This window comes from Bufo gargarizans, chromosome 6 (assembly GCF_014858855.1).
Source record: "Bufo gargarizans isolate SCDJY-AF-19 chromosome 6, ASM1485885v1, whole genome shotgun sequence".
NCBI classification, from domain to species: Eukaryota; Metazoa; Chordata; class Amphibia; order Anura; family Bufonidae; genus Bufo; species Bufo gargarizans.
The window spans coordinates 194,247,486-194,271,897 of record NC_058085.1 but is presented as its reverse complement, the minus strand read 5'-3'; the positions used below and the strand labels follow the sequence as shown (position 1 = coordinate 194,271,897).

Sequence of the window (24,412 nt, the reverse complement as noted above, 5' to 3'; positions counted from 1 at the left end):
GAACTTCTCGAACCCGAACATCCAGGTGTTCGCTCAACTCTACTCGCAAAGTTATTTTAAACCATAACTAGTCCTTAAAAAGTGGGTTTTGGAAATTTTCTGAAAAACTTTAACATCCCAAAAAAGTAATTTTCAAAATAATCCAAACATGAAGTATACATATGGGAAATGTAAAGTAATAACTATTTTAGGACGCATCACTATCTGTTTTAAAAGCAGAGAAATTAAAATTTTGAAAATTGCGAATTGTTCCAAATTGTTTGTAAATTAGATTTTCTTTTTTTAAATAAAAATTTCATATTTTGACTCAAATTTAACACTGTCATGAAGTACAATATGTGACGAGAAAACAATCTCAGAATGGCTTGGATAAGTAAAAGCATTTTAAAGTTATCACCACATAAATTGACACGTTAGATTTGCAAAAAATGTCCTGGTCCTTAAGGTGAAAAATGGCAGGGTCCTGAAGGTATTAAACCTTCATTCTGTTACTGGGGTGAAATTGTGGTATAATACTACAAATTTTGTCGTGTTAACAGAGTTTTTTTTCCATACGTAATACCATTAATCTTTGATTCTGTAATTGGGGTGAAATTGCGGTTTTGATACTACTGATTTTGGGGTGTTCACATTGTTTTTTTTTACACAAATTATTCCATTCCATTCGCTCTGGTAGGTAGGGTAAGCGGACGCAGTACAGAGGCAAAAAACAAGGTTGTAAATCAAAGTTCAGTGTGTATTCACACATAGCAAGAAAACAAGCCAAAAGTAAGTGTTCAGTTTTGGTGCTTGTTCACACCACACAAAGTTCACAGTGCAAAAAGACTTCACCTGGTCAGCAGATGATTTTCACCCACAGTCCGCAGCAGGCTTTAGTGCCCTGTTTCCCCAGCCTATGGCTCTCACAAATAGATTCCTCAGTGTCTCAAACTACAGACTCCTCAGCTCCTCTGTCATGGAGGATAATCCACCCCACCTGAACGGCTGGGTTTTTATATTCCAGCCAAAACCCGGGAACAGCCACCCACCCTGCTCTTTGGTTGCTCCCAATAAGAACCGGCCTGGATTGGCTTTGCAGCCATTCTAACAGTTGAAGTGTCAGACTGCACTACAGACCTGACACTTCAGGAAAAAATCTGGTTCTTACCTCACCGAGGCCAGGAACCTCGGTGACACGTATCTTCCTTCAATGACGGCTCCTTGTTCCTTCTTACACATCATATATAAAAGAAAAATCACAGAAAATAATGCACTATAGATGCAAACACAATAGATGCAAACATTATATATAGATAAAGCCCTAATTCCGATATGATAAAAATCTGAGACTCTCGGCCAATATATCTTATCTGTTTCTGTGATTTTTTTTACTAGTTTGTTCTATACTCTTGGAGGTGAATTTTCTTTTAGGCCCCTTTCACACTAGCGAGTTTTACGCGCGGGTGCAAAGCGTGACGTAAACGCATTGCACCCGCACTGAATCCAGACCCATTCATTTGAATGGGTCTGTGTATATGAGTGTTGTTTTTCACGCATCACTTCTGCGTTGCGTGAAAATCGCAGAATGTTCTATATTCTGTGTTTTTGAAAAAGGCATTGCATCCTCAAGCAAGTGTGGATGAAATGAGTTTTTTAACTGATGGTTGCTAAGATATGTTGCTTGTAAACCTTCAGTTTTTTTATCATGCGTGTGAAAAACGCATCAAAACGCATTGCACCCATGGGGAAAAAACTGAACACAATTGCAGACAAAACTGACTGAACTTGCTTGCAAAATCGCGTGATTAACACTGAACACACCCTGAACACATCTGGACCTAAACCGTCACACTCGTGTGAATGGGGCCTTATAAATGTAGCCTTATAAATGTAGCCATGCACATCCGCATATTCATTTGTCATATCGTGCAGGATGATTTTTTTGGTTTCTGTGATTTTCTACTAGTTTATATATACCCTCACCTACTGTGTCCTTCCTCCATACCTTGCTAATTGTAAGCTGTCACGGGCAGGGCCCTCTCTCCTTCTGTACCAGCTTGTAAGTCGTCTTGTTCATGCTTATTGCAATTGTCTGTATTAGATAGGTACCCCTTTTCATATGTACAGCGTCATGGAATGAATGGCGCTTTAATAACAAATTATCCAGTAAAGTAAAAAAATCAACGTGGTTTATTCACCCAGTGTCAAATAGCAGCGACGTTTCAACCGCTTGTTGTGGTCTTTCTCAAGCTATGTGAACATGTGTTACAACAGCAGTATATAAAGGTGTACCAATTCATTACATAAAATATCCAATTAAAATAAAAAACAATCACAATTCATAGGAGCTATGTTTAAATAAATACATACTCATCAACATCAATGTGAAATTGCATATAATACAGATAAAGTGACAGTGCCTTGTGCAAAAATACATAGTACGTGACAAAAGTGCATGATCAAATATAATTGATAATTAAAAATACAAGTCTTTCCCAATGTGTGGTATTGATTAAAAACGTACAAAACCAGTTGGTAAACTGTGTCAGCCGAGCATCACGGTCTCGAGAGCGTCCACATTCAGTTAATTAATGAGCATGCGCAAAATTGCTGGATCCGGCAATATCCCAGGCGCAAAGGAACTCTATGGAAACCTCATCAAAGATGGCCAAATCTGAGGATATCTACATGTGCGCATGTCTGAGCAATGGTTGCCATCCAAAACAAGGTCATGTGATCATAGTCACATGATCCAGATCAAAACAAGTAAACATGGTCACTAATACATACAGGATCACAGCGACTGACAGCGAATATAGACTGTCAGCAGTCAACAATTCACTAATGGTAGGTGGTGGAGACACCGCCATGGATCCCCAGGGCCAAGCGTCCCCCCAACTTCCTACACTCTGTATAGACCCAAAAGTGATCAAAGTAAACTAATATAAAACGCAGGATTGAAAGTGTCTCACAGTCAAAACCGACCAGGTCAGCAGTCAGGGCATCACTGTTGTAGGGAAGAAAGTGTTGGCACGTGTCACTGTGTCAAACTGTCAACGGCGCCCAAAAAGACTTTGAACAAATCCAAACGCATGGCAAATATAAATAGAAAACTGACATAGTGTAACCCCTGGATCAGGGGGAAATACCATCCCAATATTTCCAGAGAATGTCACCAAAAAAACGGAATGTGGATAGCTGGTGTAAGGCCGCGATGCTCGAATCATCACACCGGATGCCCACTGGAGTTGTACCTCGTAGCTGAATCTAAAAATAGTGTTATAAGAAAGAGAAATTATTACTCAGTGTATAATATATTTATAAACTATAAGTCTAGTTGTTTACACACATATCCAAAAGAACTACACCAGGGAAGGAGAACAACACGACACATGGGGAGAGACACCACTAGTTCACCCTGAAGTCAACTTTCAGGCTGTTTGGTTTAGGTGTCTTCAAAGCGAATATCCAAAATAATTCTCGCTTTTTAAGTAGAGCTTTCCTATCACCACCACGTCTGCCCATCTGTACCTGCTCCAATAAACGAAACCTCAGGTCTTTTTCAGAATGACCTGCCTCCTTAAAATGTTTGGAGACTGGCAAATGCATTTTCTCCTTCTTAATGGAATATCTATGTTGGTTTAAACGTGTTTTGACATCTCACGTGGTCTCTCCAACATACCACGCCTCACATGGACATGACAGTAGGTAGACCACGTGGGACGAATCAATCAAAGTTCCGCCCCCTACTGTAGGAGAAAAGTGGGGGTGTCCGAAACTCCTCAATGTGAGTAAAACTGTTGCCAATAATCTTCCAATGTTTTCTGATGACAGACGCAATCATGGTTAGTGTCAACCCACAACCTGCTCTCTGCAATGAGTTTCTTGGGATACCCTCGAACTGCAAATTTCTTGCTCATTTCCATAAAACATAAGTCCCTGGTGGATTTATCCCTCACAATCCTCTTAACACGAAGGAATTGGCTGTAGGGTAATGACTGAACCATGGAACATGGGTGGTGGCTTTCAAAGTATTCTTAGCAGTATTTTTTACATACAAATCAGTGGTTAAACCCTGTCCATCGACCTGAACCTCTGTATCCAGAAATGTTTTATATATATACACATATATATACACATATATTCACTTTTCTCTAGGTCCTCCTGGAGCAGCAGGAACACCAGGAATGAGAGGCAGCCATGGACCACCAGGAAAACAAGGACCTAAAGGAGATCTTGGGCTAACTGGTAAAGGAGTTCCTGAAAATATTCTTTCAGATGTGTTCAATGTAACAGTGGAAATATTCTACTTGACTATTATATTTACACTTCCAAATAATTTTACTTTTATGTTTATCTGCATAGGATTACCTGGGCAGAAAGGTGAAAGGGGAAATAATGGATCACCAGGTATGTATCATTATTATTATTATTATTATTATTATTATTTATTATTAGAGCACCATTCATTCCATAGTGCTGTGCATATGAAAAGGGGTATACATACATAATACAGACAATTGCACTAAGCATAAACAAGATGAGTTACAAACTGGTACAGAAGGAGACAGGGACCTGCCCGTGAGGGCTTACAATCTACATGGTATGGGAGAAGGACACAGTAGGTGAGGGTGAAGTTAGTCATGGCGGTATAGAGGCAGCAGGGTCACTGGTTGTAGGCTTGTCTGAAGAGTTGGGTTTTTAGGTTTCTTTTGAAGGATTCCGCTGTAGGTTGAGAGTCTGATATGTTGGGGTAGCGAGTTCCAGAGTGTGGGGGATGCAAGGGAGAAATCTTGGAGGTGATTGTGGGAAGAGGTGATAAGAGGAGAGGAGAGAGGAGGTCTTGTGAGGATCGGAGAGTGCGTGTGGGGATGTATCGGGAAAGTAGCTCAGAGATGTAGGGAGGGGACAGGTTGTGGACGGCCTTGTATGTATTTGTTAGTATTTTAACTGAATTCGCTGGACAATGGGGATCCAGTAAAGCGATTGGCAGAGGGGAGAGGCAGAGGAGTAACAGGGTGAGAGGTGGATTAGTCGGGCAGCAGAGTTGAAGATAGATTGGAGGGGTGCGAGAGTACTAGATGAAAGGCCACAGAGGAGAATATTGCAGTAGTCTAGGCAGGAGATGATGAGGGCATGTACAAGCATTTTTGCAGATTCAAAGTTAAGAAAACCGCGGATGCAGGAGATGTTTTTGAGTTGGAGGTGGCAGGTGGTGAAAAGGGCTTGGATGTGCGGTCGGAAGTAGATGGCAGAATCCAAGGTCACTCCAAGGCGGCGGACTTGGTTGACCAGGATGAGTGTGCAGCCATTGATCGTGATAGATAGGTCTGTTGGGGGGAGGTTGAGCAAGATGGTGAAAATATGATGAATTCTGTTTTATCCATGTTAAGTTTTACAAAAAAGCGAGAGGAGAAGAAGGATGATATGGAAGATAGACATTGTGGGATTCTGCATAATAAGGTAGTGATGTCTGGACCAGAGAGGTAGATTTGTGTGTGTCGTCAGCATAAGAGTGATACTGAAAGCCATGGGACTCTATGAGATGTCCCAGGCCAAAAGTGTAAATAGAGAAGAGCAGGGGTCCTAGGACAGAGCCTTGCGGGACACCAACATAGAGGGAATGAGACGAGGAGGTGGTGTGAGAGTGGGAGACGCTAAACGTCTGGTCTGTGAGGTATGATGTGATTCAGGAGAGGGCCAGGTCAGTGATGCCAAGAGATGAGAGCGTTTGTAACAGAAGGGAGTGGTCTACAGTGTCAAAGGCAGAGGACAGGTCAAGGAGAAGGAGGACAGAGTAATGTTTTTTGGTTTTGGCTGTTAGTAGGTCATTGGTGACTTTGGTAAGGGCAGTCTGATTCGAGTGGTGGGGTCGGAAGCCAGATTGTAGCCAGTCAAAGAGGGAGCAGGAGGGGAGGTGAGAGGACAGTTCCGAATGGACATGTTGTTCAATTTAAACAAGTCCGCGCTACGCGCGGGTTACGGCCACATTGCCGAAGGCTCTTTGCTGCACGCATGTCATCAGTGGCGTGCAGCATACCTCATGTTAAAACGATCCTGAGTTCCCTGTCAACCGTCATACCCAGTGTAAGGGGATAATATCTAAACGGTGACAGTGAGCCTGGTGTTTGAAACAGTGCTGCATGTATGACATCAACTACATGCAGCTTATATATAGTCAGATGTTTTCAAATTCCCTGTTGCTCTGTGATACACCCGGTGTGAGGGGGTGATATGCAGTGACAGCAGTGGACTTATGAACCTGCTCCTGATGAACCAACAAACAAGTTGGACAAGAGAAACGCGTTGAGCAATATATTTCTGCTAACACAGCTACAGACTGACTTGCTGACTATAGGAGCCTAGTGGCTTGTTCCTGTGTATAAATCACCGACTGAGGGTTGGACTATCCTACTAGTGTTGCCTGACATTGGGTGGTGTGCAGTGTCTCCTTTCATCAGGAGACCTGTCACATTACACACTGTTTCAATCAGGTACACGTGTGTGGATGTCGCTATTTTGCCCCATGCTGGTAGAGGAACACGCTATACACTATTGACTCCCTATATTTTGGAGTTCTAGTGGTAGAGGTGATTGTAGGGATCAGCATCATCAGTCTGAGACATCCCCTTTCACCCTACCAAGCCTAATTTGTTACAGAGAATTTTAATATTTAATAGAATAAAACTAATTTTAGCGTACTTTATTTAGGCAGTAAAAAGATATATACTTTAGTCAGTACGTAAACGGCACCTTGAACATTTAGTTAATCAGATTTCAAGTAGCTTTGAGGCATACGCAGGGGTGCGATTCAAATTTTTAAGAACAGGTTCCCTACTCAACGGCAAATACGCGGGGTCACGACACATGTTTACATATACATACACCATATATATGCAACACACATACACATAAATACCCCATGTATACACTACACACATACCACAAAACTTTTAAAAAGCCTAAGGAGCTAAACTATCAAAGTTGAAGATTTTTTTTTACAGCGCTGGCCCACACCTCTAACTCCTCCCAATGTCTATCTGTACATGTCTCAAGCCTGCTTAGTCTCCATTGTGCCTCCCACACAGTAGTTATGCCAGATCTGGGATGGTTGGGAGGTATGCATACATAAACAGACTATATAGACACTACACTCATAATCACATATACGATATACACCATACAGTATATAAATGACCCCTAGGCTACACTTACAGTAGATTTACCTACACCATATACATTTTATACACATATTTGTACCTAGCACTAAATACATATTTGCATACATATTATATTCTGTGCTATCCAGAATACAGCATCACATACCTCTTGCATCAAGTGACTTCTCCTCTGATGCAGACCTTCTCTTTCTTCATCTTCTCCTTTGAGAGCAGACCACGATGATGATTTTTCACCCATCTCTTATCTCGGCAGTTTGACAAAAGACATTTTAGGTTCCTACTTTTCCATCATCCTCATACCTTCTTAACAACTCACCTGCCACCTTTAATAATAATAATAAAAATCATAATGTGCACTAGTTCAAAAATGCTCCCATTCTGTGTGCCAGTACAAAAAATCCCCTCAGTGCCCCCAGTTGAGCTAATGTCCCCATAGTGCCCCATAATGTGTGCAAGTATAAAACACCCCTATATAATGCGCCGGGTAAATGCTCACATAGTGCTCCTCTCCTCTTCCCAATAGTGCCCCCATAATGTGCCAGTATAAGATTCCCCCATAGTGTCCCCCAGAATGTGCTAGTATAAATGCTCCTTCTTAGTGCCCCCATAGTGTGCCTATATAATATGCCCCAATAGTGTTCTTCCTCCCCTCCAACACCATAGTGTCTCCATAATGTGCCAGTATAAGATGCCCCCATAGTGTTACCTATGTGCTAGCAATGCCCCCAGTAGATGCCCCCATGTGCCAGCAATGCCCCCAGTAGATGCCCCCATAGTGTCCACATGTGCCAGCAATGTCCCCAGTAGATGCCCCCCATAGTGTCCCCAATGATGTGCCAGTAGATGACCCCATAGTGTCCACATGTGCCAGCAATGTCCCCGGTAGATGACTTCATAATGTCCCCATATGCCAGCAATGCCCCCAGTAGATGCCCCCCATAGTGTCCCCCATGTGCCAGAAATGCCCCCGGTAGATGATTCCATAGTGTCCCCCATATGCCAGTAATGCCCCCAGTAGATACCCCCATAGTGTCCCCCATGTGTTAGCCATGCAGCCAGTAGATACTCCCATAATGTTGCATATGTGCAAACAGTGCCCCCAGTTTCGCCACAGAAAAGCTAAATAAAAGAAACCACTTACCTCTACCCTGTCAGCGATGCAGGCCTCTTCCGGCCTGTGTCTCACGCTGTACGGCTCAGGCGGCTCAACTTATGCCAGCAGCCTATCAGAGGAACAGGGAAGGGAGATGCCTCTCCCTTGCCCTGCTGCAGTGTTCATCTGCATCGCCGTCCTGAAGATGGTGATACAGATGAATGTAGGGAAATGAGCAGGGGTCAAGTCCTGGAAAAAAAATGTGTGGGAACTCACCCAAGATCCACTATATATATATATATATATATATATATATTTCGCAGAAAATTCAGTGCAACATAAAACGTAAACAAAAACTGGAATTTGCGCTATATGTCTGTTCAGACATAATACATCTCAGGCATGGCCTCAGGGGTGCTGGCTGGCATGGCCTCAGGGGTGCTGGCAGGCTTGGCCTCAGGGGTGCTGGCAGGCTTGGCCTCAGGGGTGCTGGCAGGCTTGGCCTCAGGGGTGCTGGCAGGCTTGGCCTCAAGGGTGCTGGCAGGCTTGGCCAGGCAGAAGGAGTGTGGGAGACTGTGAGGCCTTTTTTCTCCATATTTTTCATTATGACTCAGGTCAGACCACCAATCAGACACCCAATGTTAATAAGATCCCAACAAGACCTCAGATCACACCTCAGCTCAGACCCCAATATGAATGACCCCCAATCAGACCTCAGATAAGAGCCCCATGCCTCATAGCAGCCCCCAGTAGCCTCATAGCAGCCCCCAGTAGCCTTATAGCAGCCCCTAGTAGCCTCTCACCAGCCCCCAGTAGCCTCTCCACCAGCCCCCAGTGCCTCTCCATCAGCCCCCAGTGCCTCTCCATCAGCTCCCAGTGCCTCTCCAGGTATTAAAATCATTGGTGAGCAGTGCGCCCTCCCCCTTCCCTTCCCCAGTATTAAAAAAATCATTGGTGGGCAGTGTGCCCCCCCCCTCGGTAATCATTGGTGGGCAGGGCACCCTACCCCCCCTCAGTATTTTAAATCATTAATGGGCAGTGCGCCCTCCCCAGTATTCACCATGGGAATGCCTCGGATTTAAAGTATACCATCGGATCTGAGTTTTCTCCAATCTGATGGTATATTTTAACTTCAAGCGCATTACCTACAGAAGACCAGGAAGCGGTGAGTACAAAGCCTTCACCGCTTCCTGGTCCTTTTACCCTGAAAGGGAACGGCGTTCCTGCAGGACTCGAGCCCTGGAGAGGATCGCTTCCACAATGCAAGCGCTCATCTCCCGCTGCACCGGATCGGGATTCAGCCGGTTCTCCGATCCGGCTGTAATTTTAACAACCAGATCTGTAGAACCGGAGCGAACCGGCTGAATACTATGCCTGGGTATACCAAAGAAGTGATATGGGGTGATATCTGGACAAAGAAGATGGGTCAAGTGAAGGCTTTTTGAGGATGGGTGTAATGGTAATATGTTTAAAAGCAGAGGGGAAGACACCAGAGGTTAGTGATAGGTTGAAGAGATAAGTTAGGGCATGGATAAACACTGTGGTGAGGTTAGGGATGAGGTGGGATGTGATTGGGTCAAGTGCACAGGTGGTGAGATGTGATCTGGAGAGTAGAGTGGAGAGTTTTTCTTCTGTAATGGTGGAGAAGTGGGTTTTGGGAAAAGAGGACCAAGCAGTTGTGTAGAGGGTCTATGGGGACTGTGTACTGAAGCTTTCTCTAATGTTGACTACAGTATCTTTTGTTTGAAGTATGTGGCAAAGTCCTCAGCTGAGATGAGGAGAGGGTGTGCGTGCTGGGGGACGGAGAAGGGAGTTAAAAGTGTTAAAAAGTTGTTTAGGGCTCTGGGACAGGGAAGCTGGTGGAGTTGAGAAGTCAGGGGCAATCCAGACCTTGTTCATTTTTATAAGAGTCAATCTGTCAGCATTTTTAGTTGGCAGGCAGATGTATAGCCAAACCATTGTAGTGATATAATGACACCAGTAAGTATAATCCTATAGTTACCGGATTTTAATAAGCATATAACCCTGCACGTTTAAAATAATAATTGGTCTGGGAATTAAAGGGAACATGTACCTCTCCTGAGCCCTAACATGGCTGTTTTGTAATAACATTTCTGGAGCATCTATTCTCTATGTTGTACCATTGCTCTATTATTGCTTCTAGTTTCTGAACGAATTGCCAGCAGTTTGCAGTAAAAGTCCAACTGGGTGTTACCAGTTGTGGGTGTGTCCCTACACAGTATGCCACTGACTGGATAGTGCCAGACTGTGGAGGGTCACACCCACGACTAGTCACACCCATTTGTACCTTTATTAAATACTTGTTACTGCATGGGGAATGCAAGTAGATCCAAAAGAAGATATGTCAGTCCTCTTAAAAGGGGTTGGCTGCTTTCCTATATTGTTGACCTGTCCACAGGATAAGCCATCAATATCAGATCATAAGGAATCCAACTCCCAGCACTCCAGCCGATCTATTCACTGTTGAACTTCTCACCATCAACATTTAAGTCAGCTGGTGTACAGGTAATTGCAGCTCTTCTATCCTATTCACTTTAATGGGAAGGAGCTGACAAAGTGGAAGAGCTGCAATTATACCTCGATACTGGGAGTTGAACCCCAGCCGATCTGATATTGATGACCTATCGTGATCGGTCCTCAGGATAGGAAACTGGCCAACCCTTTTAGGAGTCGAGTCTTTTATTTTTTATTTTTATTAATGTCTTTTGAGACATATTTCCTTATATTTATTTATTATTTAGCACTGCACACTAATATGTTTTTGCACAGTGGCTTCTAACATTATGCAGGTTATTACTGAAAATTAATTGTGAAGTGGTTGTTTCCAACATTAATTATACTGATTGTAGGTGGCAGAATTGCACTGTTGGCGGGGTCATTAATTTTCCTCGAAGAGGATGTTTTGGTATAAACAGTAATGCGCTTGGGTAGAGAATTAATTTTCTCCAGTGGATAGCTGGATGAATTTGAATAATTCCTTGTGGGTGTTGTACCCACCATGTTCAAAGCAAGTGTGCATTTCAGAGGCAGGGTGTGATAGGATGACACTGAGATAATACACTGAATCTGAAGTGTTTCTTTCAAAAAAGAAAACAGCAAAAAAAAAAGCCCTCACACAGATCCATCGATGGAAATAATGATTAAACCTGTCACCATGAAATGCAGTGCATGCAGGCAGCATGTTATGGTTATGCCTACAATTTGTATATTTAAATTTCTACTTTGAGTTCAGTTGTACATGTGGGGGTCTTATAAATGATTGTGTATACAGTATGCAGAGATAGCTGTCAGTCACTGATAAGATGGCCCCCGTGTACAAGTGAAAGTACAGATATTTCAATGCATAAAGTTACAAGTTATAAGAAGGGATGAGTGAACCCAAGCCGGAATGTTCGGGATCGTACCGAAGATTACTGTGTCCAGGTCTGGGTTCAGATTTTAAATAAACTTGTTGAAAGGTTGCAGCAGAAATCCACAAGCTTTTAAGCTGTGGGAACTTGGAAGCCATCACAGTGATGCCTAGTATTTGGCATGGCTGTGATTGGCTGGTGCACCACATGACCCGGCATGCATAAATGCCAGATCACTTGTTGCGCAGCTATTCTGCTCTGGCTATTGTAGGGACAGGATGCTGCTGCACTGCTAACAGTGTTAGGTTTTTAATGTCGCTCTGTGGGTGACCTATAGGTAGTGATGAGTGGACTGGTGGATGTTCGGGTTTGATTGTTTTGGTTGGAAATTGTTTCAAAGTTCTGTTTGGGTTCCGAACCTTACCTGAACTTGATCCCAAACACTGAAACCCATTAAAGTCAATGGGGAGCCGAACTGGGGATGAAAAATGGCTGTAAAAAAGTCATAGAAAGGGGGCTGCAAAAGGAACCAAAATGGTGGTAAGAGCAGTACAATTGCCCTGCAAACAAATGTGGATAAGAAAATGACTTTAAATAACATAAAATATTGAAAAATACCAAGAGGCGGAGGTCCAAGTAGAGTAGGAAGTTGAGGTGGCTGTATCCGTGGTGGTGTAGGTGGAGTAGGTGGAGGAGGAAGCCAACACTGTTTTTGTAGCGGTTTTGTTCTTTAATTTTATAAAATTTGTCTGTTAGCCTTATTTTTGGGTGCGTCTGGAAAAGGCGGAGGAGACGGAGAAGGTAGCCAACACTTTTTATTATTTATTTATTTTTTATTCATTTTCATGTTTTTTGGTTTGTGTAGGCCCCAAATACATTGGGAAATAGTGAAGAAAACGCACAAAGTGTGCTGGAGTATATGAATAGCTAGGTGCGGCCGATATACCTCTCTACTCTGCCAAAGGTACAAACAAGTCCTGTGGGATCCATGCCTGGCTCATTTTAATGAACGTGAGCTTGTCCACTTTGGCTATGGACAGGCAGATGCACCTATCTGTGATCCTCCTCCACCTGGAGCTTCCACTAAACCCCCACTGTCAGGTGGGAACGCCATTAGTAGCGTGTCTACCAGCGTGCGCTTGTGCTCTCACATTTTCTGATCAGGCTCCAGTGATGGAAGTAAGGACAGCACCTTGTCCAGCAGGGTGGCCACCCAGTACTCAGCACTGAAAAGAATGAGGGCAACTCAGTAGTCATTGCGCAGGCACTGTAGAATGTAGTCGCTCATGTGTGCCAGGCTGCCCAGAGGCAACGATAAGCTGTCCTCGGTGCATGATGTATTGTCTGTGTCCTTTGTATCCCCCCAGTCACGCTCCAGTGATACTGTGAGCTGATTTGGGTGCCAACCTGCTGAGAACGCTGATCCTCCTCCTTCTCATCATCATCATCATCCTCCTCATCCTCCAAAACTGTGCACCTGACCGCTGTTGGTGGAGGAACCCACCCTCTGAGCCAGCTGTGGACGACTAGCCTGATAACCATGGGAATGATCCGTGTTCCTCCTCCTCTTCCTCCTGTGCCACATCCTCATCCATGATTGTCCGAAGCAGTTTTTCAAGGAGACATAGAAGTAAGATAGTAACACTGAGGATGGCCATGTTGGTAGAGTACTCAAAACAGCACAAAACAGCACAGTCTCTCCAGCATGTGCAAGATGAGGTTCCACCTTGTGGGTATGTCGCCTATGAGGCAGTGAGTGGGAAGGCAGAGGTTACACTGCAGAACAGACAGCAGGGTGAAAAAGCCGAAACTGCGCACAGATGGCCTGCACTTTCTGCAGCAGCTTTGAAATGCCGGGGTAATTTTTCAGGAACCTCTGCACCACCAAATTCAGCAAATGCATCGGGCAAGGATGTGCGTCAAACCGGCTAGGCCCACAGCAGCTACAAGATTTTTCACATTGTTGCACACCATCAGGCTGGGTTTGAGGCTCAGCGGCACCAACCACTCATCTGTCTGTTCTTCAATGCTGTCCACAGCTCCTACGTGGTGTGGGCCTTTTCTCCCAAACAGAGGAGCTTCAGAACAGCCCGCTGTTGTTTCCCCCTGGATGTGCTAAAGTTGGTGGTGCAGGTGTTGCACTGATGTGATGAGAAGGCGGTAGAAGAGGAACAGGAGAAGGAGGTGGAGGTGGAGGAGGAGAAGGCGCCAGGAGGCACCAAGTAATGCAATCCTTGATGGTGGTAGGACATACCTCAAACTGCTTGCCACATCAGACTCAGCCACCACTACATAGGGAGATATATCCTTTTTGCCTGTGCGTACTGGTCCACGTATCAGTAGTTATTTGTACCTTGCCACTGATAACATTGTGCAGCGCACACCTGATTTTTTTCCACCACTTGTTTGTGCAGGGTAGGGACAGTCAACCTGGAAATGTAGTGGCGGCTGGGAAACACGTACCATGGGACAGCCACTGTCATTATGTTTAAAAAACTGTCCGTCTCCACCTCTCCACCAGATGGAATGGCAGCGTTTCAAAGACGAGGAATTTGGAAATGCTGGCATTCAGTGCCAGGGCTTGCAGGTGGGTAGGGGGGTACTTCCTCTTTCTCTTCAGTGTTTGGGGACACTGGTGGTTGTGTTGTTGTCACAACCTCACTTTGGTAGCCCTGTCGCTCTAGATGGGGAGGAAAGGCTGAAACCACAGAAGAAGAGGGAGCAGGAGGAGCCGCAGATCTTTTGTGAATTTTCAGGTGTCTACTGCAGCTAGTGCTTTAAAGTTAGATGCCTGGTCATAGTATCATCGTTTATAAGGCTGAAAAAAATACATCTGTCCATCTAGTTCAGACTGTTATCCTGCAAGTTGATCCAGAGGAAGGCAAAAAAAAAAAACTGTGAGGTAGAAGTTACTTTTCCTTACTTTAGGGGAAAAAAATTCCTTCCCGACACCAATTAGGCAATCAGAATAACTCTCTGGATCAACAACCCATCTCTAGTAACTATAGCCTGTAATATTATTACACTCCAGACATATATCCAAGCCCCTCTTGAACTCTTTCAGTGAATTCACCATCACCACCTCCTTAGGCAAACAGTTCCATAGTTTCACTGCTCATACCATAAAGAATCCTCTTCCATGTTTGTGCACAAACCTTCTTTCCCCTAGATGCAGAGGATGTCCCCTCATCACAGTCACAGTCCACTGACCACTGATATACATATATACATATATATATATATATATATATATATATATACAGTACAGACCAAAAGTTTGCACACACCTTCTCATTCAAAGAATTTTCTTTATTTTCATGACTATGAAAATTGTAGATTCGCACTGAAGGCATCAAAACTAAAGTAGCCACCGTTTGCTTTGATTACTGCTTTGCACACGCTTGGCATTCTCTTGATGAGCTTCAAGAGGTAGTCACCTGAAATGGTTTTCACGTCACAGGTGTGCCCTGTCAGGGTTTAATAGGTGGGATTTCTTGCCTTATAAATGGGGTTGGGACCATTAGTTGTGTTGTGGAGAAGTTATGTGGATACACAGCTGATAGTCCTACTGAATAGACTGTTAGAATTTGTATTATCGGAAACAGGCGTCGTTCCACTATAGAACAAAAAAAAGAATGGCGCACCATAGGGTAATAACGTTAAAGATAAATAAAATAGGTATCTCCACTGGGGAGGCTCACCTGATAGAGTTGTGCTAGTTTAGGGGACATGTATCGAATTGCCATAAACTCCTTGCAACGGATGGTGTGCAGCCCGGGATGGATGCTTCTGTTCAGGGATGCCTGGAATCCCGCAGAAAGCCAGTAGTTCAAATAAAAGAAAAGGTATCCCACGGCGCAAAATCACCCAGTAGTTGGAGTAATAAAGATTCTTGTTTATTTAGGCAAGTGGTACAACGCGTTTCGGGGTTTAACCCCTTCTTCAGGTACAATTGTCTTGCATATACAGTCTTGCATACATTTAAATACAGTAAAAAAGACAAAAACACACAAGGGGCGGGGTGAGGCGGGTCAGTGGGCGGTACTGAATAAGCTCTCAAAGCTAGGTGAACAGAAGGGTTAAAACACTCAGCTACTTATCGAACTTATTTTTAATATGTGACTTTAATGTCCCTAATCAGAGGGAGATCTTTCACAGTGATGCGATTTCTATTATTTGTTGTAGTCTAGATACAATTAAGTGTAGGATTCCGGGTGGTGCAGGACCTTAAGATGTCATGTGATACGATCACATGACTATACCATGTGACCGCCGTCAGTGGGAGACCGCGGACGTCTGGGAAAAAGCGGCCGCTGGATGCAATGCCGCCGGTCACGTGTTGAGAGACGTCAAACTCCGTCTCTAGGTAACCAGACGCTACGGCTGCGTCAGAGAGGGGGAGTGTCAGGCCGGACTGGCTTGAAGAGCAGTGCATTCGTGCTGCACAGGCTAAACGCAATGAGACCTAGCAGTGCAATTCTTGCTGCACAGGCTAAACGCAATAGGACCTATTAGGGGGACATGATTTTGGACTAAACAATGATGAATATTAGATGAATATTAGAATGATAAATATTAGATAATTAAAATATTAGCTAAATAGCATTAAGAACCACTAAAACTGATATTAAGCTATATTAAGAAAAAATCTGAGGGTTAGAAGGTAAAAAATGTTCATTTCAGACAGCTGATAATCTAAAGTGTAATAATTGGAAATAAACTGAATTAAAAAAAATGTATAAATTGGAATAAATATATATATTTAATGTATATGACACATCTATTCATTTCATAGGGTGGCAAAAGGAACGGGATACGAGGAAAATAAATTAAATGTGATTTCAACGTCATTATAATGTCTGGTTTACTTAGATGACTTTATAATGTCTGGTTTATTAGATGCTATAGGGGGGAGGGTTGACGGAAAGTGGTTGTCCACTGTTGATATAAGAGAGGAAAAGGGACACAACATAGGTTAAACACGGAAGGGATTGTTGGGGCTAAGGTATTAGCATAACAGGGGGGGGGGGAATACTGGGTTTCATAATTGATTTCAAAAGCCTCATTCAGGCCATATGGTTTGAGGCAGTTTAATTTATATATCCAGAACATCTCGCGTTTCCTCAAAGTCTGGATGATATTATATCCGTTTGATCGGACTTGCTCGATCGGGGTCACCGTGAATCCCAAAGAAGAACCTTGGTGATGGATAGTAGCATGTCTGGAGATGCTATGCTGGAGGATTTTTTTTTTTCACATTGGATCTGTGCTTATTGAGTCGATTGCGCAAAGTCTGAATGGTGCGCCCTACATAACGGAGATTGCAAGGGCATGTGATAAGGTAAATGATGTTGGATGATCCACAATTTAGTTCGTCCTTAATTTTAAAAGATTCCTCATTTCGGCCCAAAAAAGAAGTGGTGATATTTAGGGATCTGCAGCAGAGGCATCTTGGTTGGTTACATCTATAGCTCCCCGGAGTCTTGATACCAACTTGGCTGGCTACATCTTCAAGTTTTTTCTTCAGTTTGCTTGGGGATAGCATATTTTTTTGTGTTTTTGCTCGTCTGAATACTAGAGACGGTTGTTTTGTTATCTCAGAGTTCAGGAACGGATCTTTTCTTAGGATATACCAATGCCTAGACAGAATTTTACGGATATCTATGTGGTTGCTGTTATAAGTGGTTAGAAAATTAGTATTGTGGTATTTGGTATCATTTTGTTTCTTGCTTCCTACCAAACATTCAAGTTGTGTCAGCGCTTTTGCCTTATTAAAAGCTGTATCTATGACATCTGTCGGATAGCCCTTTTGTAGGAATCTAGACCGAATTACATCACTTTGTGTAACAAAATCTTCGTTCCTGGAGCAGTTACGCCTAATTCGCTTAAATTGACTATACAGAATGTTTTTCTTCCACTTCTTGAAGTGCTCACTTGAATAGTCCAAGTAACTGTTACAGTCCACTTCTTTAAAAATTGTTTGTGTGTTAATGGATCCCTCATTTATATGCAATTCCAGGTCGAGATATTCAGCTTTGGATTTGTCACTTATGCCTGAGAAAGTGAGACCCCAATCGGTGGAATTCAGCTCCTTAATAAAATCGTTTATTGTTAAAAGGTCACCTTCACAAATTAAAATCAAATCGTCGATGTAACGACGGTAAAAAATTATATTCCGTGTCCAATATTTTGATTTGTAAATAAAAGTATCCTCAAAAGCCCCCATAAAAAGATTAGCAAAACTGGGTGCGAAACGCGTACCCATCGCGGTTCCTTTGGTCTGTAAGTATAAATTATCTTCAAACTTAAAAATATTATGAGTCAGAATAAAATCAATGCTCCTTAGGATAAAATCATTTTGTTCATCTGGTAATAGGTCATCAGTATCTAGAAAGCCTTTTACGCATTTTATACCCAGTTCATGCTTGATATTCGAATAGAGTGATGTGAACGTCTAGGGTCAGCCAATAGTATGTTTCTTTCCATTCGATACTCCGTAAGAGTTGTATTAGGGTAGTAGAATCTCTCAGATAAGATGGTAATTGCACTACATATTTTTGTAGAAGGATATCAACGTAGTGAGATAAATTGCACGTGAGTGATGAAATGCCTGAGATGATAGGACGGCCGGGGGGATTCGAGATACTTTTATGGATTTTTGGTAAATGGTAAAAGGTGGCAATAACTGGATTTGTGACATGGATATAGTTAAATTCCTTTTTACTCAGAATATGAGATGATGAGTTGATGAGAGCTTTGAATGACTGTTGATGTTCCGTGAGGGGGTTTTCGGTCAACTGTTGATAATATTCCGTGTCGGACAAAATCCGATTTGCCTCCTTGATATAGTCATTCCTATCTTGGAGGACAATGCCACCCCCTTTGTCCTCATTGCGGATTATTAAATCCGGATTATCCTGAAGCTGTTTGATAGCCAGTTTCTCTTTGGCACTGAGATTGTGTTTCTCAATTGGTAATTTGTCGACTGATCTAAAATCATCTAAGACCAGATCATAAAAAGTTTCTATAAAATTCCCCCTATGGTGTAGAGGGTAAAAATTAGACCGTGGTCTCAGATCAGTATTGATGAAACGATCTTGGGGTGTGGACTCTGCTAATGCTTCCATTTGCTCTGCCTCTTTTTTATGTTTCGTTGTGATGTTAAAGTGTCTCCTTAGAGTGAGGTTTCTAATAAAGTTGTGTAGGTCGAGGAAGAGGTTAAATCCATCTGCTTTTGCAGATGGACAGAATGAAAGGCCTTTGGATAGAACCTTTTCTTCTTCATGGTTCAATGTGTAACTAGAAAGGTTGAAGATCTTTCTCTCTTTCTTCTGATTGCGTGCTGGTTTCAGATTCTTCTTTTGGGCTTGGCCCCCCCTACTTCCTCTCCTACATTTTTTCTTTTTAGATTTTTGGTTCCCAACGGACGGAAGTAGTTGGTAATCGTGACCGTGGTTAGGCTTTTCAGTATTGGGTAGGCTGAGACTGGTGTAAGTAGGGGGGGTAAAGATAAAAAAGATAGCTGGCCCTTTGTCATCTGTAGAGAGAGATCAGAGAGGGCCTTGGCTCCAAGGTCTAGATCTGTATCTAGACAGGTTTGTCCTGTTGGTGGCGTTGTGATTCCTGTAGGAGCGGTGCCTGGTTTGGTGGGGGACTCAGTGAGTATTGTAAGTAATGAATCCAATTCTACTGATGTTGATCGTATCACATGACATCTTAAGGTCCTGCACCACCTGGAATCCTACACTTAATTGTATCTAGACTACAACAAATAATAGAAATCGCATCACTGTGAAAGATCTCCCTCTTATTAGGGACATTAAAGTCACATATTAAAAATAAGTTCGATAAGTAGCTGAGTGTTTTAACCCTTCTGTTCACCTAGCTTTGAGAGCTTATTCAGTACCGCCCACTGACCCGCCTCTACCCCGCCCCTTGTGTGTTTTTGGCGGTTTTTTATACTGTATTTAAATGTATGCATTTTTACCTGTATGTATGCAAGACAATTGTACCTGAAGAAGGGGTTAAACCCCGAAACGCGTTGTACCACTTGCCTAAATAAACAAGAATCTTTATTACTCCAACTACTGGGTGATTTTGCGCCGTGGGATACCTTTTCTTTTATTAGAATTTGTATTATGGCACAAAAAAAGCAGCTATGTAAAGAAAAACGAGTGGCCATCATTACTTTAAGAAATGAAGGTCAGTCAGTCCGAAAAATTGGGCAAACTTTGAAAGTGTCCCAAAGTGCAGTCACAAAAACCATCAAGCGCTACAAAGAAACTGGCTCACATGCGGACCGCCCAAGCAAAGGAAGACCAAGAGTCACCTCTGCTGAGGAGGATAAGTTCATCCGAGTCACCAGCCTCAGAAATCGCAGGTTAACAGCAGCTCAGATTAGAGACCAGGTCAATGCCACACAGAGTTCTAGCAGCAGACACATCTCTAGAACAACTGTTAAGAGGAGACTGTGTGAATCAGGCCTTCATGGTACAATATCTGCTAGGAAACCACTGCTAAGGACAGGCAACAAGCAGAAGAGACTTGTTTGGGCTAAAGAACACAAGGAATGGACATTAGACCAGTGGAAATCTGTGCTTTGGTCGGATGAGTCCAAATTTGAGATCTTTGGTTCTAACCACCGTGTCTTTGTGTGATGCAGAAAAGGTGAACGGATGGACTCTACATGCCTGGTTCCCACCATGAAGCATGGAGGAGGAGGTGTGATGGTGTGGCGGTGCTTTGCTGGTGACACTGTTGGGGATTTATTCAAAATTGAAGGCATACTGAACCAGCATGGCTACCACAGCATCTTGCAGCGGCATGCTATTCCATCCGGTTTGCGTTTAGTTGGACCATCGTTTATTTTTCAACAGGACAATGACCCCAAACACACCTCCAGGCTGTGTAAGGGCTATTTGACCATGAAGGAGAGTGATGGGGTGCTGCGCCAGATGACCTGGCCTCCATAGTCACCGGACCTGAACCCAATCGAGATGGTTTGGGGTGAGCTGGACCGCAGAGTGAAGGCAAAAGGGCCAACAAGTGCTAAGCATCTCTGGGAACTCCTTCAAGACTGTTGGAAGACCATTTCAGGTGACTACCTCTTGAAGCTCATCAAGAGAATGCCAAGAGTGTGCAAAGCAGTTATCAAAGCAAAAGGTGGCTACGTTGAAGAACCTAGAATATGACATATTTTTAGTTGTTTCACACTTTTTTGTTATGTATATAATTCCACATGTGTTAATTCATAGTTTTGATGCCTTCAGTGTGAATCTACTATTTTCATAGTCATGAAAATAAAGAAAACTCTTTGAATGAGAAGGTGTGTCCAAACTTTTCGTCTGTACTGTATATATATATATATATATATATATATATTAGGAAGCCGCAACGGTCCGTTGTTGACGGAAGGCATGTGTCACCGAGGTTCCTGGCCTCAGTGAAGTAAGAGCCGGTATTTTCAGGTGTCAGCGGCAGCTAATGCTGATTGATACTTTGCTATTTTAGTATAGCTGTATAGCTGATCCAGGACGGCTCTTACTGGGAGTAATCAAAGTAATGGATGGGTGACTACTCCCCACGTTCCAGGCCGGGGGCCGGGTCTTAACAGGCCTAAAAATTGTGATTACCTCTCTCTCACAGAGGAGCTCTGGCAATCGCTGGTGTGGGAAAAGCTGAGACATGTGTATTGTGAGAGCAGTCCGTCTAAAGCCTGCAATTTGACTGCTGGAGCAGAACCACCGACATGGCGAGTTTTTTTTTTTGTTATGCACAAACATTCTACTTGGTGTGAACAAACACCAACCTTGCAAACAGTGTTTTTGTTTGACCCCATGTGTGAATAAACACGGACATTTGAATTATGAACTTGTACTTTGCCTGTTCTGCACCCGCTTATCCCAACTACCAGAGTGAGTCCCCACAATTTTTTTTTTTATAAATATTTATATATATATATATATATATTTATTTATTCCCCTCGGCAACGTTTCAACTGCTCATTGCAGTCTTTCTCAAGCATGCAATTGGTGTCAAAGTATCCACATTCATACCCACAAAGCCTTGTGAGTGAATTAATAAATTCATAAGTGACAATTACATGATCAATTATACATAAAATATTAGGAATACATAATCCAGTGTGAACTAATTAGGTACAGCATATATCAAATCATTAGTGCATATACAGGGAGTGCAGAATTATTAGGCAAGTTGTATTTTTGAGGATTAATTTTATTATTGAACAACAACCATGTTCTCAATGAACCCAAAAAACTCATTAATATCAAAGCTGAATATTTTTGGAAGTAGTTTTTAGTTTGTTTTTAGTTTTAGCTATTTTAGGGGGATATCTGTGTGTGCAGGTGACTATTACTGTACATAATTATTAGGCAACTTAACAAAAAACAAATATATACCCATTTCAATTATTTATTTTTACCAGTGAAACCAATATAACATCTCAACATTCACAAATATACATTTCTGACATTCAAAAACAAAACAAAAACAAATCAGTGACCAATATAGCCACCTTTCTTTGCAAGGACACTCAAAAGCCTGCCATCCATGGATTCTGTCAGTGTTTTGATCTGTTCACCATCAACATTGCGTGCAGCAGCAACCACAGCCTCCCAGACACTGTTCAGAGAGGTGTACTGTTTTCCCTCCTTGTAAATCTCACATTTGATGATGGACCACAGGTTCTCAATGGGGTTCAGATCAGGTGAACAAGGAAGCCATGTCATTAGATTTTCTTCTTTTATACCCTTTATTGCCAGCCACGTTGTGGAGTACTTGGACGCGTGTGATGGAGCATTGTCCTGCATGAAAATCATGTTTTTCTTACCTTGCAGACTTCTTCCTGTACCACTGCTTGAAGAAGGTGTCTTCCAGAAACTGGCAGTAGGACTGGGAGTTGAGCTTGACTCCATCCTCAACCCAAAAAGGCCCCACAAGCTCATCTTTGATGATACCAGCCCAAACCAGTACTCCACCTCCACCTTGCTGGTGTCTGAGTCGGACTGGAGCTCTCTGCCCTTTACCAATCCAGCCATCTGGCCCATCAAGACTCACTCTCATTTCATCAGTCCATAAAACCTTAGAAAAATCAGTCTTGAGATATTTCTTGGCCCAGTCTTGACGTTTCAGCTTGTGTGTCTTGTTCAGTGGTGGTCGTCTTTCAGCCTTTCTTACCTTGGCCATGTCTCTGAGTATTGCACACCTTGTGCTTTTGGGCACTCCAGTGATGTTGCAGCTCTGAAATATGGCCAAACTGGTGGCAAGTGGCATCTTGGCAGCTGCACGCTTGACTTTTCTCAGTTCATGGGCAGTTATTTTGCGCCTTGGTTTTTCCACACGCTTCTTGCGACCCTGTTGACTATTTTGAATGAAACGCTTGATTGTTCGATGATCACGCTTCAGAAGCTTTGCAATTTTAAGAGTGCTGCATCCCTCTGCAAGATATCTCACTATTTTTGACTTTTCTGAGCCTGTCAAGTCCTTCTTTTGACCCATTTTGCCAAAGGAAAGGAAGTTGCCTAATAATTATGCACACCTGATATAGGGTGTTGATGTCATTAGACCACACCCCTTCTCATTACAGAGATGCACATGACCTAATATGCTTAATTGGTAGTAGGCTTTCGAGCCTATACAGCTTGGAGTAAGACAACATGCATAAAGAGGATGATGTGGTCAAAATACTCATTTGCCTAATAATTCTGCACGTAGTGTACATTGTGAAACCATAATAACTAATCCTCAAGAAATTGCTAACATTTATCCGGGCCAAAAACATGACGCCCGTGTGAAAGAGGCCTTAATCTATCCAGATTCATCTGTAGCAGTATACACACCTCTTCCGTGTTAATTACTTTTCACAGTTTAGTGTCATCTGCAAAAGGTATAAATCCAATAGTCTGAGCTAGAAATTTCAGTTTTTGGCCTATTACCTATAAAAAATAATAATCTTTATTTCGCTCTTAGATAAAATATCCAAAAAGAAAAGAAAAAACTACTTAGTGATTATTTACAGAAAAGCCTTATGTGAGATATAAAGTCATCAAAAGCATTAGTATTATCTCTTTTGTTTATAATATACATAATTTTAATCTCTTATTTTTTCTATATGTATTACTTATGAGAAGATTTGGACTTAATTCTGTATAAGAGCATTAGGATGTGTTATTTTTCACACTATCTTTGCTCTTTATTGATTGTCACTTTTTACCCTGTTTCTTGCTGCCTGATTACAGGGAAGACATATCATTGTCCTGGATATTCTTTGGTTATAACAGTTGTATCAGTTTTCAGCAACTGTATCCGTTTCAAAGTGTTACTCTGTGCACACAGAGTCTGTACTTCACAATAAAGTCGCTACATAAATTCTCCCCTGCTATCAGGGATTTCAGGCATACAGTGTTCATTTTAGGACATGGTCAGATATCATAGTCAAGTATCAAAACAATGCCAATGTGACACCTGACCCTGACACCTAACCCGGACACCTGACCCTGATACTTGACCCTGACACCTGACTCTCACATCTGAGTTTGACTTATGCTCTTCATAGGTCAGGGTCAAAGTGAGAACGAGTTATAGATATACTATGTATTTGTATGCTAAATCACACAACCAAAGTACGTCTATTGCTCAGCTTATAGTTCTGTGCCTAAAATGCTGTAAGCTAACACAATGCATTGTTTAATGAGTGCATAGCTGATAGCTCAGCGTTAAAGCAATTGCCTCATACCCAGTGTTTCTGTGTTCAAAACCCCTTTAAG

General features: G+C 42.6%; 1 protein-coding gene across 1 annotated transcript in view; it reads left to right on the top strand.

The window, feature by feature from the left end:
• LOC122942326 (collectin-46-like) overlaps window positions 1-24,412 on the top strand; it is a 217,797-nt gene that overhangs the window by 36,691 nt on the left and 156,694 nt on the right. Inside the window, exons 3-4 of the mRNA XM_044299885.1 lie at window positions 4,138-4,227; window positions 4,345-4,389. Of these exons, the coding sequence (XP_044155820.1) occupies window positions 4,138-4,227; window positions 4,345-4,389 (135 nt within the window). The remainder of the gene's footprint in view (window positions 1-4,137; window positions 4,228-4,344; window positions 4,390-24,412) is intronic.